This window comes from Trachurus japonicus, chromosome 8 (genome assembly GCF_045865225.1).
Source record: "Trachurus japonicus isolate A0001 chromosome 8, Traja_1.0".
Taxonomy (NCBI): Eukaryota; Metazoa; Chordata; class Actinopteri; order Carangiformes; family Carangidae; genus Trachurus; species Trachurus japonicus.
The window spans coordinates 2882207-2902039 of NC_140914.1; the positions used below are offsets into that span (position 1 = coordinate 2882207).

A 19833-nucleotide genomic window follows, 5' to 3' on the forward strand; every position below is an offset into this window, starting at 1 on the left:
CTACGTTTACATGGAGAACATTTGTGTGTGTGAGTAACTGTGAATGTTGAATGACAGAGGATGTTGACTGCTGTTTATTTTATTGCATAAAGCACTTTGAGCTGCTTCCTTTTGTATGAAAAGTGCTGTATGAATAAAGGTTTGTTTTTGTTGATAAAATGTGACGCTGTGTCTCCAGTGTTGTCTGTGGGAGTTTGTGTGATGTGTGTGTGTTGTGGGTCCATGACTTGTTTTGTTGTGAAATTGTTGTTAACAATTGAACCTAAGTTATGAAAAGTTAATGCATAAGTTCTGGAGTGTTAATTAATGAGCTGAAGAGTTTATTACCAGGCTGTTGCCACTGATAAGAATGTGGTCTTTGTTAACTTGGTTAAATAAGGTTGATGATTATGCACAAATATCACTGTAATATGATTTATAGTGTCTGTATGTTCATTGGATTGGAACTTTATTTGGAGATAATGAATGTGTTGGTGTAAATGAGTCATAAGAAGAATAAAATGTCTACAGATGTGACAAATCCAAGGCCCAGGCCAGCACACAGGAGTGATGTAGCTGGTGCAACTACCTGAAGCTGCTGACAGACACCAACACTCACCTGTAGCAGACTGCAACCCACTGGCACCACTCACCTCACAGGAAACAGGACGTTGTTGGAGACCATCTCAGGATTTTATTCTGCACACAACAGTAGGAGCACATTAGCTGCATCTACAATGTTTTTATGTTTTATCTCATTAATCACGTTCATTTTTAACACTTCTAACATAATATTCACTAATCAATAAGATATATCATAAGAAAATGTTATGTCAAAAGAAAAGATTATGATGAAGATAATTTATTCTTTATTATGGGGGCGGGACTAGATAAGCTTTTGCTTCTCCCACTTTCCCTTTCGGCCATGTGTATTGTATTATTTTAACTAAGATGAAGTGTGATGATGATGATTTAATTGAAATAAACAAATAAATATACAAGTGTATCTCAATAAATTAGAATACCATAGAAAATTTTATTTATGTCAGTAATTCAATTCAAAAAGTGAAGCTAACACACCTAGATCCATTATACACAGAATTAAACATTTCATGTATTTATTTATTTAATTGTATTGATTATGGCTAACATTTAATGAAGACTTAAAATTCAGTCTCTAACAAAATTAGAATATTACAAAAGACCAATTTAAAAAAGCATTTTTAATACAGAAATATTGTCCTTGAGAAAAGTTAGTCCATCTATATGCACTCAATACTTGGTTGTGGTTATTTGACTTGAACTACTGTAAATGGACTTTTCCATGATATTCTGATTTATTGAGATGCAGCTGTAGTTTCCAGTTTCAAACTGAATGTTCACTAATCAATCAGATATTTCTGTAGACATGAGATCGTATAGTGGCAGTTTCAGTTGGATCCACAGCAGATGAACTTTAAACACACAGAACAAAGCCACAACACAAACACATGTATGCTAATGAGATGAGATCGTTAAATCCTCTCTCACCGTGAACAAAGAAAAACAACACACAGTCACACACACTTTAAACATGGCCGCCACCTCATCACTCAGTGTGTGTGTGTGATATTCATGGTAAGTAAGGACTTTAAGAGCATATTATCTACAAATAACGGAGAGAGTTTCACCGTGTGTCTCGGCTCTTCCAGCACCTGCAACAACAGCTGGAACCAGGAACCATCGTTCTCTGAACCAAACTGCTGCAGCAACAACAGTTTAGCTGGTTAACATATTTACCACTGGTCTGAATAATATGTGGAGTGGGTTTTAGTTTAAGCTGAAGTTCACATGGATAATATCAACTTAAAAACACATTAAATCTAAATACTGACTCAGCTACACACCACCTATGGTTTATGGAGATAACCAAGGAACAGGAGCATTAGCAAAGAAGCTGTGAGTCGACAGAGATGTGAGCACGTTGATGTTAAAGATCATTTTCTGAGGTTGACTGACCACGAAGGAAAAATAAAGTTTGTCAAGTTTGTGTTTGGAGAGTCACAGATAAGATTAGGTTACATGATGTAAGTTTAAGGTAGAAAACCTTAAAATGTTCTGTGTTAAAGGAGTTAACAATGTGAGAGCAAGTGGGGCGTTCATGAGTGTGTTAAATGTGCTCTCAAATTATTATTATTTTTAACAACTTTATTTCAAACAGTCAACCAGAAATGACAAAGGCAGACATGAGATCACTTACATTCAGAAATCATTCAAAATCATCATAGTCAAATAAAAAAAAAGAGAAAAAATAAAGCTGATGAGAAATGCTTTACCTGTGACATGTTTGTATAGGCCTACGTCATAGAAAATAAATGTGTCAATAAAGTTTCTCTTTCTGTCAAACTGTAGCACGTAGGCTACGGTTTGTATGTTGGGTATTTTTAGTTTAGTTTAGGAAGTTTTTAAATGTAGAGGCTTGCTGTGCTGTGACTCCCTCAGGTGAGCTGCTGCCTGGCTCCGCCCCCAGACTGAGGTGTGGATATGAGACAGGTGAGGAGGAGGAGCGAGAGAAAGTGTTCAGACGCCATTTTAAGAAGAAGAAGGAGTAAGAGCTGCGGCAGGTGAGTGTTAAACAACATTATTATTATTATTCACCGTTAAGTCTCAGTCCCTGTGAAGTGTGAAGGGAAGAAGAGTCAGAGTAGTTTTACACTAGTCCGCCATTGTTGTTGTTGTAGTTTCTACGTCCAGCGGTGTTGCCCAGGTTACAGGTTAGAGAGCTGACAGGTGAGGCTATGACGTTATTGTTTCACTAAAGATCCGTTTAGTTTTTTCTGAGGCGGCGTTTGGAGATTTACCCACACCAGGACCAGGTTTTAAAAATATACAGTTTTAGGACAAAACGCATATGAGAAATAAAAACTGTTAAGATACTGTATATATTCTCTCTCTGTGTAGCCTATGTGAGTGCATGTGTGTGCGTGCGTGTGAGTCAGTGTTAACAGGCAGCTAAGGGAAACAGAACAAAGACAGCTGAGCTCTGAATCCTCTGTTTATTTCACTTTTTAACGTGAAAACTGTGTTTGACCTTCAGAATAAATGTTTAACACGGACCCAGAGAAGATAAAGAGTCTGAAACACAGTTATTATTATTAATATTGCAGACACAATAAGTGGTCCATATAAATGTCTAAAGTCTAAAGTCATATCAACAACAACCAAAATGATAAAACAGATTTAAGAAAGAGAGAGAGAGAAAAAGAGACAGAAACAGAGAGAGAATCAATCATCAACTCTCCACATAGTTCATTAGCAGCCTGTCCCACCAGTGTTTTCTAAGCATGGATGAATACCTATAGCTTATTTATAGTTTATGGTTTGTGATGACTTTTATTGGATTTGTGCAAAATACAAAAAGGAACATCAGGTTCACCTAGGTTCTGATAAAAAAAAAAAAACACATGACACAAAACTAAACCTGTTCTGATGAAAACAGTTTTATTGTTTTAAAGACTCATTATCTTCTCTGGAGAAGTGTTAAAGTTTTACACTCAACACAAAATGAAACACAACCTTCACATGAAGAGGTGAAATGATTCAGATAGGATTCAGAGTTCAGCTGTTGAATTTAATCATACCACCCTCTATTGATCAAGACAGAAAAATAATTTTACATCACTTATTGTGATGTTAGATAAAAGACTTGTAACTTGTTACAGGGAGAGTGGAGGCTCCTTCCACATCGTGGCTGGAAACCAAACCTGCGATCAGAGCCTCTGATCCGGTGTCACAGCTCTCATCTCGTCTATGACACAAACGCTCCCTGTAAACCATTATCTCTTGTTTATGACAGATAAGACTACACAAATACACACATCGTAACATCGTATATGATAATCCATAAATCCACTGATTGATTATCAAAGGCTTCATTGAAAACAAATGCACACGACCGAGAGGAGGGTTAGCAAAACAGAGGAGAAGTGACGACTACTGCTGGTCAGATGTAAACAGGAAGTCTTATTTATTTTTTAAATTTATTTAGCACAAACAATATCACATAAAAAACAACATGAACAATCAACATGACTGGGATGTGCAAAGGGGAGGTATGAAACCCAAAAGGGCTTATATGAAAACCTCACTCAACATATTCAAAGATCAAATTTGTTACGGTTTAAAAACGGTGTAAAAGTCATTGTCAAACCCAACATTTTCTTATATGAATTAATTCAGACTAAATATATTTTTAATGGAAAAGCTATACCTGTATTCTGCACCCATAGATGTTTTGTTTTTGAAGAAATAAAGCTTTTAATAATTCAACCTTTAACTTTCCCCTTAACCGCTGAATCTGAAGCAAACGTCAGTGTTGTTCAGTGTTTCTGGTTTCCCTCTCAGACTGACTGAAATCCTGAAGATGAGTGTTAATGTGGAGGAAGAGGAGGACGGACCAGAGTCTCCAGGATCCACCTGTCCATCTCTGAAGAGTGACCGGTCCAAAGGATATCCTCCAGAATTCAGTCTTGGACCTGAACCTGGACCCACCGGCTGGTCTGCGAGGAGTGACCGGTCCAAAGGAATTCCTCCAGAATTCAGTCCTGAACCTGGATCTGGATCCACCTGTCCGTCTCTAAAGAGTGACCGGTCCAAAGGAATGATTCCAAACTTCAGTCCTGAACCTGGACCTTCAGACTCCCGGTAAGAGACCTGCTCCAGCCTCTTTACCAGTGTTGAGTGTGTTGAGGTCCTGCAGCTCATAAGCCCTGTTTCCACTATGCGGTACGGCAGTGGTTCTCAACTGGTGGGTCGGGACCCAAAAGTGGGTCGCGGACAGCTGGTCAAAAAAGTAAATAATATTTAATGCACATCTGATGTTGGACATGTCTTTTATTTTGAAAAATAACTTATTTTGAAAGGCACAGGAGACACGTGAACACATGCAGTTGTAATGCTCCTCCTCACTTTCTTATTATTTGCTCCATTTGCTCTGAATGCAAAGATATCAGTTTCTTATTAATGTGGCCTGAATGCAGTGAAAATACCTTGTTTTGTGGGTCTTTATTTTGTGCAATTTGATATTTATTCACTTTTGTGAACATGCTCTGAATGCAGAGATGCATTAGAAGTCAAATATATCATTTTGTTGGTCTCCATTTTGTGCAGTTTGATATTTTTTTATTCACTTCCGTACATGCAGTTGTCATGGTCCTCCTCACTTTCATCCATGTGCACTGAAATGCACTTTGCTCAATAAAGAGCAAAATGAGTTTTTAAAGGCTTTAAAAAAAAATTCTTGGTTTGAATTCTATAAAAGTGGGTCGCGACTTAATGACCATGGGAAAATGTGGGTCCCAGAGTGAGACTAGTTGAGAACCCCTGCGGTACGGTACGGGTCGGTATGGGTCGGTACGGAACGGTACGCTTATTTCAGCGTTTCCACTACCATGGAACTACTGGTCCCATGGTACCCGTTACCATGGAACCGTACTGGTCCCATGGTAGGCCTATCCGTTACCATGTTTGTAACCCTTCTGGTTGGGGTACCTAGCACACAGGACCGGTTCCCTTGGGGAGGAGCCAAAGCACTGTGAGCTGGTGATTGATCGAGCATATGGCGTCATCGTGCAGCGCGACGGCCATCTGAAGCACAACACAGAAAAAGTCCACTGTGGTGCTGTTAAAACGTCACTTTATTAATTAGGGCCACGGGCAATCGCACCGGGCACTGGTCCCAACAGCTATGAAATAGCTGCAGGGACCAGTGCCCGGGCACACTGTTATTGTGTGGATGTTTTCTTATTATTCTCCTTCATCTTCCGGACGCTTTTTCGGTTCGCTACTAGACATATTATATATCAAAACGTGCGGTTCGATCGGGATCGGTGTGCTATTACTTTTCTCAACAGTGTACGAATTATTCGCGACGTAAGTCGCGAAAAACTGCGCAAAATTTTGCATTGAAGTCTATGGGACGGACGGGAAAAAAAGAGCGAAAAAGACCAATCATTGGAGTTTAACAAACGTCTACTGCTCAGGCATACTTTCACCTAGAGACTCCATTTAAACTTTAAACAGTAGACACAAGTCTTGTGTATTGTCGTATTACTCCACGTTTTGATAGGTCATATAGTTTTTGATCAATCCATGATCAATGACCATGATCATTTTTGGAGAAATTATGAGATTATAATGGGTGTGTATTGCATGGAATGTTCGTGTCAGAGTGCGTGATGTCATCGGTTAGAGTGGGAGAGATGCCAGAAAAACTCCAGATTTTTTCTCTATCCAAACTCCAAACGGCCATAATTCACATTCTACACACATAATTTCGGCCACGGTTGTAGACGACCTCATCCTTGATCTCTTAATCTGCTCAAAATATCAGAGAGACTTACAGAATAGTAGTGCGGCCACGTCTGTCTCTGCTCCTCATTGAGTCCAATACAAATATTTTCTGAGAGAAGCAGAACGGCCTGATGTTTTAAAACTGCCAGCGTCGCCAAAATATTTACTGTAGAAACACCAAATCGTACCAAAATTTTCAGTAAGTCCTTAGAGCAACGTTGATCTGTGTTTTGTTCTGATAGGAGTTACCGTTTTCTCACCCTAAGCCTAAATGTGAGACCGGTGCAGAGGCAGAAAATGGCTCTTTTTCTCCACGTTTCTGTCTGTCTCAGCCTGCGGGGGCCCCTATCGCCGTGGTAACCTCTTTGATCCTCAGGCCAGAGCTCGTTAACTTCATAAACAATCCACCTGGCGCTCGTTTAAATGTTTATAAACACAGACACAGCTAAATCAGACTGACACAGGATGCAGCTACTAACTAACTATGTGTCAAGTCAGTCACACACACACACACAGACTCTAGAGCCAGCTTCATGTGATTACAGTCTCACACACACACACACACACACACACACACACACACACACACACACACACACACACACGTTGGTGAACGGTGATGAGCTGGTTTCTAACAGAGTTTACAGCAGTTTGCAGGATCATTTTACAGCCTGAATGATGAGTTTCACATGTCAGAGCTTCACTGTAGACACTGTCTGAGCAGCAGCATCTGGATTTGTTCACAGAGATGATGTCTAATGGGTCAGGAAACAAGATTCTTCAGTGAAGGGACTAAATGCAGTAAATGGAGTCAGTGAAGGTTGAAGCCTGAGTCAGAGAGAAACCAGGAACCAGATCCATCAGACAGATCAGAGATGTGGAGCTGAGACTGTGACATGTTGTTGATCCAGAAATGTCTTGACAGGAGGAAGAGGAGTGGTGTCTCTGACGTCCTGAAGGATCATGGACAAAGACCCAGAACCAGAGGTGAGCTGCAGACAGCCAATCAGAGCAGCTGTGGACAAAGTGAGACTGAACATCTGTCTGCTGATGTGGTCATTTGTGAAACCAGGACCTGTTGTTTTCTCCAGAGTCATTGTTCCATCACACAGCACTGACATTTAAGATGTTGTCTGTAGTTTTTCTGTAGCTGATGAAAATAATCTGATCAGATTGTCAGACTCTCTGTCTTCAGTCTGACTCTGTCTCTTCTCTCTCAGCAGATGGTGGTCTGCAGGAGGTTTTAGATCAACATAAGATCAGTCTGAGGAGCAGATGTGAACGAGTGACTGAAGGAACTGAGGGAACAGGAAGTGGAACAGGAAGTGGAACCCTCCTCAACAGGATCTACACTGAGCTCTACATCACAGAGGGACAGAGTGAAGAGGTTAATACCCAACATGAGGTGAGACAGCTGGAGACAACGTCCAAGAAGAAGACCCTCCAGGACACTCCAATCAAGTGCAACGACATCTTTAAAGACTTACCTGTCCAACAGAGAGAGGACGTCTCTACGGTCTCACCTGTCCAACAGAGAGAGGACGTCTCTACGGTCTCACCTGTCCAACAGAGAGAGGACGTCTCTACGGTCTCACCTGTCCAACAGAGACCCATCAGAGTGGTTCTGACCAACGGCGTCGCTGGCGCTGGAAAAACCTTCTCGGTGCAGAAGTTCACTCTGGACTGGGCCGAGGGCTTGGAGAACCAAGATGTCAGTCTGCTGGTACTGCTTTCGTTCAGGGAGCTGAACCTGATCAGAGATCAGCGGTTGAGTCTTCTCAGGCTGCTCCTTGTTTTCCATCCAACATTACAGAAGGTCACAGCAGAGCAGCTGTCTGTCTGTAAACTTCTCTTCATCTTTGACGGCCTGGATGAAAGCCGACTGTCACTGGACTTCAACAACAGGGAGGTTGTGTCTGATGTCACACAGACGTCATCAGTCAACGTGCTGCTGACAAACCTCATCCAGGGGAATCTGCTTCCCTCAGCTCTGGTCTGGATCACCTCCAGACCTGCAGCAGCCAATCAGATCCCTCCTACATGTGTCGACAGGGTAACAGAGGTCCGAGGCTTCACTGACGCCCAGATAGAGGAGTACTTCAGGAGGAGGTCCAGTGATGAAGATCTGTCCAGAAGAATCATCTCACACATCCAGACGTCCAGGACCCTCCACATCATGTGTCAAGTCCCAGTCTTCTGCTGGATCAGTGCTACAGTTCTGGAGCACATGTTGACCACAGACCAGAGAGGAGAGCTGCCCAAGACCACGACTGACCTGTTCTCACACTTCCTGCTGGTCCAGACAAAGAGGAAGAAGAACAAGTACGGTGAAGGACATGAGACGAGTCCACAGGAGCTGACGGAGGCCGACAGGGAAGTTCTTCTGAAGCTGGGGAGGCTGGCGTTTGAACAGCTGGAGGAAGGAAACATCATGTTCTACCAAGAAGACCTGGAGCAGTGTGGTCTGGATGTCACAGAGGCCTTGGTGAACTCAGGACTCTGTACTGAGATCTTCAAAAGAGAGAGTGTGATCTTCCAGAAAACAGTCTACTGCTTTGTTCATCTGAGTGTTCAGGAGTTTCTGGCTGCAGTCTACATGTTCCACTGTTTCACCAACAGGAACACACAGGTCCTCAAGAACTTCCTGAGAGAAGACTACAAAGAGACAGAGACGAAACCAAAACAGAACTCTTTGTCTGAGAAGATTCAGAATTTTTTGGGACTTAATGCGAGAACCCTGGATGACTTCCTGAAGAGAGTCATGCAGAAATCCCTCCGCAGTAGAAACGGTCACCTGGACCTGTTTGTTCGCTTCCTTCATGGCCTCTCTCTGGAGTCCAACCAGAGGCTGTTAGGAGGTCTGCTGGGTCAGACAGACAACAGTCCAGAAACCATCCAGAGAACCATCAACAACCTCAAGGAGATGAACAGTAATAACATCTCTCCTGACAGAAGCATCAACATCTTCCACTGTCTGACGGAGATGAAGGACCAGTCAGTTCATCAGGAGATCCAACAGTTCCTGGAGTCAGAGAACAGATCAGAGAAGAGACTCTCTGAGATCCAGTGTTCAGCTCTGGCCTACATGCTGCAGATGTCAGAGCAGGTTCTGGATGAGTTGGACCTGGACAAGTACAACACATCATATCAGGGACGACGGAGACTGATCCCAGCTGTGAGGAACTGCAGGAAGGCTCAGTGAGTCCAGACATGATCAATAACACACACACACACACACACACACACACACACACACACACACACACACACACACACACACACACACACACACACAGATGATGAGGATTATTGTTTCATGTCCAACACAAAGAGAGAAGATGAACTGAACCAGAGTGTGAAGAGCACATGTTGATCACATGATGACATGTTGTGTGTGTTTAGTACAAATTGTCTGATTTTACTCTCACACATTTTGTTTCTTCTCTAATCACAGACTTCGTCGTTGTGAACTCTCAGAGATTCACTGTGAAGTCGTTGCCTCAGCTCTGAAGTCCAGCCCCTCCCACCTGAGACTCCTGGACCTGACTATGAACGACCTGAAGGATTCATCAGTGAAGCGTCTGTGTGCTGGACTGGAGAGTCCAAACTGTAGACTGGAGACTCTGAGGTGAGTTCACTGACTGGAGCTGTTGTAGTTGTTTGAAGCTTCAGCTTCTCATTGGTTCATACATGTCAGGATTTGTGTGTGAGGATTTTTCTCAAGAAGCTGAAGAGAGAAAACAGTTGAGATTATAGCTGCTGCGCAGCGATGGGTCGGGTCCGGGCTACTTTTGGGCAAGTTTAGGCAATTCTGAGCAACAAACAGGAGAATAGGAAGACAAGACAGTTGACCTTATAATGTTCAATTTGCATCAGTTGAGGATTGAACCCACAACCTCTAGAACCAAAGACTGTTGTCTTTCACACTGAGCTAATTGACAAATGGCATACAACAGTGGCTTCACAAATTGAGTAAGCCATTCACTGTCGTGTAGGCAGATTTGAAACCACAGTAAAAAGAAAAATCAGTTTTTGAGGTAAAATAATGATATGTATTTGTCAAACATCTACTATGAATCTAAGATGTTAGGAGCCTTTGCACATGGTCCAGTCCAAGCTATTTGGATTTTTAAACTTAGAGGCTTTCTGTGACTCGACAATTAGGACAATTGTCTTGTATTTCATGTTGAGGATATCTGACATATCAATCTGTCATCATCATCATCATCACCCTTGCTGGGTCTCGAACTCACAACCTCTGACACCAAGAACCAGCTCTTAACCCGCTGAGCTAATTAGCTGGTAGAGAGACCTGCTGTGTAGCTTCATTTATCCACTCAGGTGAGTCAGTGCCCGGGCAGCTGTTGTGAACGCAGATTTCAAAAATGGTCAAAAAGTCAGAAATTCTATTATCTAAACAAAAATCTGTTAATACATAAATTGCATCTAGACAGCAAAACAGCTTGAGGACATGTGACATTTTGATCTGTCATCATCATCATCATCACCCTTGCTGGGTCTCGAACCCACAGCCTCTAACACCAAGAACCAGCTCCTAACTCGCTGAGCTAATTAGCTGGTAGTGAGACCTGCTGTGTAGCTTCATTTATCCACTCAGGTGAGCCAGTGCCCGGGCAGCTGTTGTGATGAAATGGTCAAAATTTCAGAAATTCAGTCATCTAATCAAAAATCTGATAATACATAAATTGCATCTTGACAGCATGGAAATGTTGGTGATTTGTTTTTAATGATAAGTGTTTTGCTTCATAAGAGAAAATATGATGTTTATAAATTCCACTCTCACATTGATTGCAGTTGTTCCCATGAGAGCAGAATTCAAAATGTTCTCAAAAATTCAGTTTTTGAGATAAAATTCTGATATTTGCCAAACTTCATCAACCATGACTCCAGAATATTCTCATTTTTTTTCAGGAAGATTGAAAATGTATTTATCAAGAATTTGATGGTATATGTTTACAGTAGTGTTTACAGTCAAACGTTTTCATGCACTGTAGGCTCAATTTTTGCTTAATCAAAAATCCGAGAAACAAGTTTTGTGGAGGACGGTCTGGAGATGCTCTGTAGCAAGTTTGGTGTCAATTGAGCAAAAATTGTGGGAGGAGATACATTTTAAAAGTTTTACAGTTATTGAAAAAAACTGAGTGATGGACTTCATAATTTGTAATGAGTTTAAGTGGACAAAAGTTTCAGCAGTATTGAGGCTACATTGTGGTGAAGTTTCAACACTGTAGCATCTACCGTTGGTTTGGTAGGAATTTTTAAAGTTTTTAAATTTAAACGCTTATTGTGCCCCCCCTAGGAGGGGGGGGGCACATGTCCTTGGAGTTGAGTGAATCTGGCATGGGACTGAACCTTTGTGCAAAGTTTGGTGAGTTTTCGCCCATGGGAAGTATGACTTCCTTGGAAGAAGAAAGAAAGAAAGAAAGAAAGAAGAAGAAGAAGATTATAGCTGCTGCGCAGCGATGGGTCGGGTCCGGGCTACTTTTGGGCAAATTTAGGCAATTCTGAGCAACAAACAGGAGAATAGGAAGACAAGACAGTTGACCTTATAATGTCCAATTTGCATCAGTTGAGGATTGAACCCACAACCTCGGGAACCAAAGACCGTTGTCTATCGCATTGAGCTAATTGACAAGTGGCAGTTCAACAGAGGCTTCACAAATTGAGTAAGCCATTCACTGTCGTGTAGGCAGAAAAAGAAAAATCCGTTTTTGAGGTAAAATAATGATATGTATTTGTCAAACATCTACTATGAGTCTAAGATATTAGGAGCCTTCGCACATGGTCCAGTCCAAGCTATTTGGATTTTTAAATTTAGAAGCTTGCTGTGATGCCACCATTAGGACAATTATCTTGTGTTTCGTGTTGAGAACATTTGATATTTTGATCTGTCATCATCACCCTGGCTGGGTCTTGAACTCAAAACCTCTGACACCAAGAACCAGCGCTTTACTCAGTGAGCTAATTATCTGGAAGTGAAACATGGTGTGTGTCTTCTCAAATAGACTCAGGGAGTCAGTGTCTGGGCAGCAGTTGTGAACGCAGATTTCCCCTGGGAGGGGGGGGCACATGTCCTTGGAGTTGAGTGAATCTGGCATGGGACTGAACCTTTGTGCAAAGTTTGGTGAGTTTTCGCCCATGGGAAGTATGACTTCCTTGGAAGAAGAAAGAAAGAAGAAGAAGAAGAATTCCTAGGAATACAATAGTGTCCTGGCAGCTGCGCTGCCCGGACCCTAAAGAAGAAGAAGAAGAATTCCTAGGAATACAATAGTGTCCCGGCAGCTTAGCTGCCCGGACCCTAATGAGTCCAGAGAGAAGAAGGTGAGAGCAGTCGTAGTGTTTGTGATTCAGAGCAGCAGAGAACGAGCTCAGCTTCTACAACTGTTGTTTTCAACTCAGACACTTGTTGTTGAAGCAACGTGCAGCACTGATCTGAGAGCAGATGTTGAGTTGTGGTCAGAAACACAGCAGCTGGTGGATGTTGTGGAGCTGACAGGTGAAGAGGCGGAGTCACTGCGTCTGTGTTGAAGCAGCAGCAGCTTCTCATGAATATTAATGACCTGCTTCCTGTTGCTTCAGCTGTTGGACTTTGATTTTCTAAACTTGTTCTTTCTGAAGCTTCTTCAGCTCTGAACAGATGATGAGACACTGAACGCTGTCAACAAGGAGCTTTGTCCTCAACTCACTGCTTTTATTCTTTATTCAGATTGAGGGGCTGCAGTTTGTCAGAGATCAGCTGTTCTTCTCTGGTCTCAGCTCTGAAGTCCAACCCCTCCCACCTGAGACACCTGAGACACCTGGACCTGAGCTGGAACAAGAAGCTGCAGGATTCAGGAGTGAAGGATCTGAGTGGTTTTCTGGAGAGTCCAGACTGTAGACTGGAGACTCTGAGGTCAGTTCACTGACTGTTGTATCTGATCCACCTACAGTGGATTAAAGTGAAGTTATAAAAATATACTTTCTTCTGAAAACATTAAATTGAAATAGATTATTTTCTGTGTTTCTATATTTAGATTTTCATGCATCTTGAGCAGGACATGTCCTAAAAACAAAAACTCTTCTTCTAAATAATCTGTGACAAATGATGTAAAATGAGTCCAGAAACACAGAGTTGTATTAATTCCTCATTTGAGTCCAGATTTATTTTCCTCTTTATTCAGACTTTTATCAAAAATCTAAGTTACACCACTTGACACTGGGTTTCATCACATCATTGACCCCTGTGCTGTTAGTTTATTGATTTAACCCTGATACCAGTTGATCAATAAAGTTATTAATAATAATAATAACAATAACAGAGAAGAAGAAAAACACAAAGTTAGTGACATGAAATGGTACAAATATAAATGTGTCTAAAAGAATCAGAATCTCTAAATCAGAGAGTTGTAGTCAGTGTTTTGTCCAACAGGTATTGATCAGATATTGATTGTATATTGACAGACTGAGCTGAGGTCAGCAGCAGCTGATGAATCTGTGCTGACATGTGGATGATGTGTGTAGAAGGCCACATGATGAAGATCCACAAGAACACAAGGACAAAGTCCCTCTATTGATTATTGATCAGGACACATCTGATTATTGATCAGTTATCAATGAATTAATCTTCTTCTTTTATTCTTTATTCAGATTGGAGCGCTGCAGGTTGTCAGATATCAGCTGTTCTTCTCTGGTCTCAGCTCTGAAGTCCAACCTCTCCCACCTGAGACAACTGGACCTGAGTCAGAACTACCTGAAGTCTTCAGACGTGAAGGATCTGAAGGATCTTGTGAAGAGTCCAGACTGTAGACTGAAGACTGTGAGGTCAGTAGGGGGGCGGAGTCAGTCTGTGCTGCTTTCAGCACTATTGGACTAAAGTCAGTGAGACAATAACAGGGACAACAGTCAGCCAATCAGAGCAGAGAGAGGCAACAGTCAGCCAATCAGAATAGAGAGACAACAGTCAGCCAATCAGAGCAGAGAGAGACGATCACTGATCCATCACCTCTGTCCTCTGCTTCTCTTCTCAGCTGGTACACTCCTCCCCTCCTCTAGTCCAGAACCTCCTGAACTGACCTGAGAGCAGCTCCACTGTCTCTCTCAGAGTCCAGTCCACCATCCTCCCTGTGTGTTCTGGACCTGACAGAGATCATCACTGTCTCTGGACTCATCTGATCCTCTACACACTCTCTGCTCCTCCTCCTCCTCCTCCTCCTCCTGTTTTCTTCTTCATCCATTCTGATCAATCAGCTCCATCTTGTGGTGTGATGAAGAACTGCAGCTCATTTCCACATTATTCAGTGTTTTTCTTTACCATGATGGAGTTTCAGATCAGGTTGATACGACGACAGTTAACATATTATTATTGTCTTTTTTGCTCTAATGTGAGTCTAAAAGTCAAGTCTGAGGGGTATTGCACAAAACCTAGATAACGGATTAAGCCCTTGTGGTTGTCCTGGCTGAATTTAGCCTCAAGTCGGTTTTTCAAAAGCAGGCTAAATCTATCCTGGTCAAGTTACTATGGCGATTCATTCTCTGCAGCTAGCCTGCTCCAGACCAGGCTAACAGCCAGGCTAAGTTGATTCTGTTGTCTTTATCTGTGAAGCAAGGGCGCCGGAATGGGGGGGGCCAAGGGGCCATTGGCCCCCCCACTTTACGCCCCTGCCCTGCTCTACCGGTCACTGATCACCATAGGCCGCTATCCCGGTTTCAATAATTCCCCCGGTCCCACCCACATCAAATGAAATAAACAAATAAAACATAGGCTAGAAGAATCTTTCATTTAAAATCAAATCTAATGCTACTCTGTCTGTAGTGCAGCCCAGTAGGCTAAATAGTCCACATTCAAGTCTCTCCGGCCATATGGTGCCCACGTGAATGCACAGCTGAACGAAGCTTCTCCGGCTTCCGTCGTCCTCCCTCCGCTTATTAGTCACCTTCACCTTCGTCACCTTCTCATCCTGTAGGCTTCATCCACAAACACTGTGGACCAAGTCAAAGTCCTTCCTAATTAATCAATATTAGAACGTCTCGTCTCTGACCAAGTGCACCATCTCAGAAAGTGCAACTTCTGCTCTGCCGGTGAGCGAAGGGAAGTTTACTTTGAAAAAATGCGAGGAAAAGATGAATTAATTTAGTGTTAATAGCCTAGGCTAGTTCAGCTTTGGTGATATGCCTTTAGTTATTTTCAATTCCAGGTGTTTTACAGTTGTTACAGTCGTTTCACCTGGAGATGACGTACATGCCAGGTGATGAACCGGACTACAGCGGCGAGAGATTTATGACGTTACGTACAGTAATTCAATAATCAATATTAACTAGGGCGAGTATGGTGTCTGCTTATTTCCAGCATGTCACTGTCTGTTTACAAAATCACCATCTAGCTTATTCCTAAAGTTTGTGAAGTGTGTGTGGAGCGGTCAATCGGACCTGCTGACAGATGTGCAGCTGACAGCCATGACATCACTAACTAAACCTGAGCCACCAGCTGATCCTCCCTCGCGCACGTCCTGAGGACGGGACAAAGTCTTCTGGATATTATTTTTTCTTTTCCTTTATTCATTTCTAACTGGCTCGTTTTGCCAGTAAAAACCATAACTTGTGAGAAAAAGAAGAGACGCAGAAAACAACAAAATGGAAACATTGTAATAACTCCTGTGGCCACAGCTGGACGAGTGGTCTATAACAGCTGTCTTTATGAAGCGAGCACAGTCACGGACTGAGACAAAGTTATTTAGCTACATAAAGTCCAAACGTCTGTCTTAGCAGGCGTTGACCTTAAGCATTGTTCCTATTATTAAAACATGAATGACAAGAATAAGAGGTGAAAAGTAGCCGCTGCAGACTGATGCGCCACAGACCTGAGTGCTCATACTGTAAACTGTTACTTCGGCTTTTACAAAGGCTGATTTTCTGCTTGATCCATGATGATTAATTTACCTACAGAAAAACTAAATGCATGGTAAAAGTAACATTACTAATATTTTAGAGATCTCAAATTCACAAATTATGTTTTCTATTATTAAAATTCTGATTAAAAATTGGGTCAGGTCGGACCACGGGCTTCTTTTATTTTTTTATTTTTGCCGTGGTCCAGTCGTGAGTCCGGCTGCATCAGGTCCAGGCTTCAACACCTGGATCGGACCGGGTCGGGTCGTTGAGAACCTAGCAGTTTATAGAAACTGCTCAAACGGGCTTTAAGAGGTGTATTCACAACATTTTATTTACTTAAACCTGCAGCCAGACCAGCACAGGAGACCGGAGTATAGGGCTTTCTTTTTTTTCTCTTCTTTTTTTTGAGAAGTTACGGTAGGCATGACGGTCTGGGAGATGCTGGCGGAGGGGGATTACGCATGCATTGTGCTGGTATTACGCATCACGACCGGACACTACAAATGACTATTGCACCGACAGTGAGTGTGTAAATCTATGCCCCGTAACAACCCAACCTCCATGGCCCCCCCACCTCTAAAATGAATCCGGCGCCGCTGCTGTGAAGTCAGCAGTCACTCTGATCAGAAATCCACGTGTTTCATACAGTTATTCCATGTTCTGATGTACATATCGGCCTGATTTATAATCAAACAAAATACATTTACAAATCTGTGTCCATCTATGATATTTTCTATGACCACTAGCTATACATTACTGGCTTCTCATAAAAAGCAATGGAGCAAAAATGGCATATAGATTTATTTTTATTTTTTATAAAATGTTAATATATTGGCCTAAATATTGGTTGAGGTAAGAAAATGAGAATAAAATTGAGTGACTGTGAGCATCCACCTTCCAAATAATTTATACACCTCATGTGAACATTGTTATCAGCAATTTATTGAAGCAGCAGACTGCATAATGTTCTTATATTTCATTCATTTTAACCTTGGCCACTTTTGCTGTATGAACTTGTATTACTTGTTATGTACTTAAGATTATAAGGAATTTGTGCAATGAATCAACTTCCACTGCTCATCATTTAGGCAAAGTGCACAACTGTTCATTTGTGAAAGGAACTTGATTTGTGATTATAGTTTTGGATTATTCAATCAGTCCGCAGTTGTCCGCTACGCTCTCTCTGAGCTTTTTTTTTTTAAGAGGTGAGTCACCTGACGTCAGCATTAAGTTCCTGTTGATTGGAGTAAAGCAGCCACACCTGTCCTCTCATCGGTGAATCTGTGATCAATCTCTGTGGTCTACTAAGTTCCACCTGGTTGACCAAGCCGCTGCTCCTCAGCCTGGTTCAGCGTTCGTGCAACCAACTAAGCCAAGATGCACCGACCAGACTCAAGCCTCAGTTATCCTGGATTTCTTTATTCCATTTTTATGCAGAAATACCCCCCTGGTCTCCATCTATTACATGTGAATATCATTTTCAACCTTGGCTGGCGGCATATTGTAGGGCTAATAAATTTAAAAAAACAAATCAAATCTCATGGTTGTTGTGATTTCATCAGTCTGGTTTTGTTGTTTAATCAATCCCTTACAGAAAACCCACATGAACTTTAACAAGTGATTCTTCACATGTGAAAAATTTTGCACATGGGAAACATGTGGTTTTGGCCCAATTTTATGTGAATCACATGTGAACTCCCATGTGAACCCATTTTCTACATGTGGTTTGACACATGTGATCACATGTAGAGCACATGTGTAAAAAATGTTCAAAATGATTCACATAAAATTGCCAAAACCACATGTTCCCCATGTGCAAAATATTTCACATGTGAAGTTCATGTGGTTGTTTATAGTTCAACAAATAAATCTGTGAGGTCATTAGATGAGTGATTCACTTTAAAGGGATAGTAGCATTTTTTTTTAAAAGTGGGGTTGTATGATCTACAAATAGCCCCTAAGTACTTTAATTGCAGTAGAAGACTCTCTGCACTCCTCCCGTTAGCAACGCCAGCCCATAATAGCCCTGCCCAGAGATTTACAACATACATTTTGGACCCAAAGAAACAGCCTATTTTCACGACCTAACAGAGGTTTTACGTGAAAAAAAATATACAGTTCCATTGTTCACTATAATATAATTTTTTCCAGCCCTTCAAAGTGCAGAAAAAACACAGTTTTTATTTGGACCTAACCAACTCACGTATCCCTCCGCCCAGGGTTAAAGGGATAGTTCACCCTAGAATGATATTTTGCTCATTATCTACTCACCCTCATGTTGACTAAGGGCTGGAAGAATTTTCGCAGTCCACCGTCCCTTCTCTGAGTTACAGGGGGTCTTGGTGTAGCAGTGCATTTCAATGCCACGGTAGCAAACGGACACCAGAGCTCTTCGTAAAAAAACACACACAAAAAAACATCCAAATACCTCCATGATGCTCGTATGTAATGTCCGTCTTGTGCTGAAGCCCCAAATTGCGTAATTGTCCCGAAAAAAATTAAATAAGTCCACATTCCAAGCATGTTTGTAGCATTAGCTCCTACTGTCTGTTGTCCGGTCTTCCGCTGCCAGCGCGCATGCGCAAGGTTCGCACTGAGACCGACTCGAGTCTCAGTCGGTCTCAGTATCAGTGCGAACCTTGCGCATGCGCGCTGGCAGTGGGAGAGCCCGGACAACAGACATAGGAGCTTCCGCTACAAACATGCTTGGAATGTGGACTTATTTAATTTTTTTCGGGACAATTACGCAATTTGGGGCTTCAGCACAAGACGGACATTACATACGAGCATCATGGAGGTATTTGGATGTTTTTTTGTGTGTGTTTTTTTACGAAGAGCTCTGGTGTCCGTTTGCTACCGTGGCATTGAAATGCACTGCTACACCAAGACCCCCTGTAACTCAGAGAAGGGACGGTGGACTCCGAAAATTCTTCCAGCCCTTAGTCAACATGAGGGTGAGTAGATAATGAGCGAAATATCATTCTAGGGTGAACTATCCCTTTAACGCCCGCCGATCAGCAGTTGGTTAGGTCCAAATAAAAACAGTGTTTTTCCTGCACTACAAAATTATATTATAGTGAACAATGGAACTGTGTTTTTTTTTTTTCACGTAAAACCTCTTTTAGGCCGTGAAAATAGGCCGTTTCTTTGGGTCTGTTCACAACAATGTATGTTGTAAATCTCTGGGCAGGGCTATTATGGGCTGGCGTTGCTAACGGGAGGAGTGCAGAGAGTCTTCTACTGCAATTAAAGTACTTAGGGGCTATTTGTAGATCATACAACCCCACTTTAAAAAAAATGATACTATCACTTTAAAGGGATAGTTCAACATTTTGGCAAATTGGCCCATTGCCATAATCGCTATAGTCATAGCAGTAGGTTCATTACCTTTAATTGTAGGTGTAAGCTATTTTCAGTACGGCGGAGCGCAGCAGCTGGCTGCTCAGAGCTACGCTATGGAGGCTAAGGGAATTTCTTGGTTTCCCTCATTAAACTCATCAAATTCAACATCCCAAAACTCCACAGCGCTTTTGTAGACAAGTTGTGACCTGCACAACCACCACGCTATGAGATAATGACGGAACGATACGAAACGGAGCCGTTTTCGAGGTAAATACAGGGTAAATACGGAGACTG

The 19833-nt window shown here is 42.0% G+C and overlaps 1 protein-coding gene across 1 annotated transcript in view; it reads left to right on the forward strand.

Annotated features, from left to right (window-relative positions):
* Positions 1-19833, forward strand: part of LOC146982330 (uncharacterized) — a 420172-nt gene that overhangs the window by 73970 nt on the left and 326369 nt on the right. The window contains exons 3-4 of the mRNA XM_085785572.1: positions 7235-7335; positions 7530-9507. Coding sequence (XP_085641698.1) covers positions 7235-7335; positions 7530-9507 — 2079 coding nt within the window. The remainder of the gene's footprint in view (positions 1-7234; positions 7336-7529; positions 9508-19833) is intronic.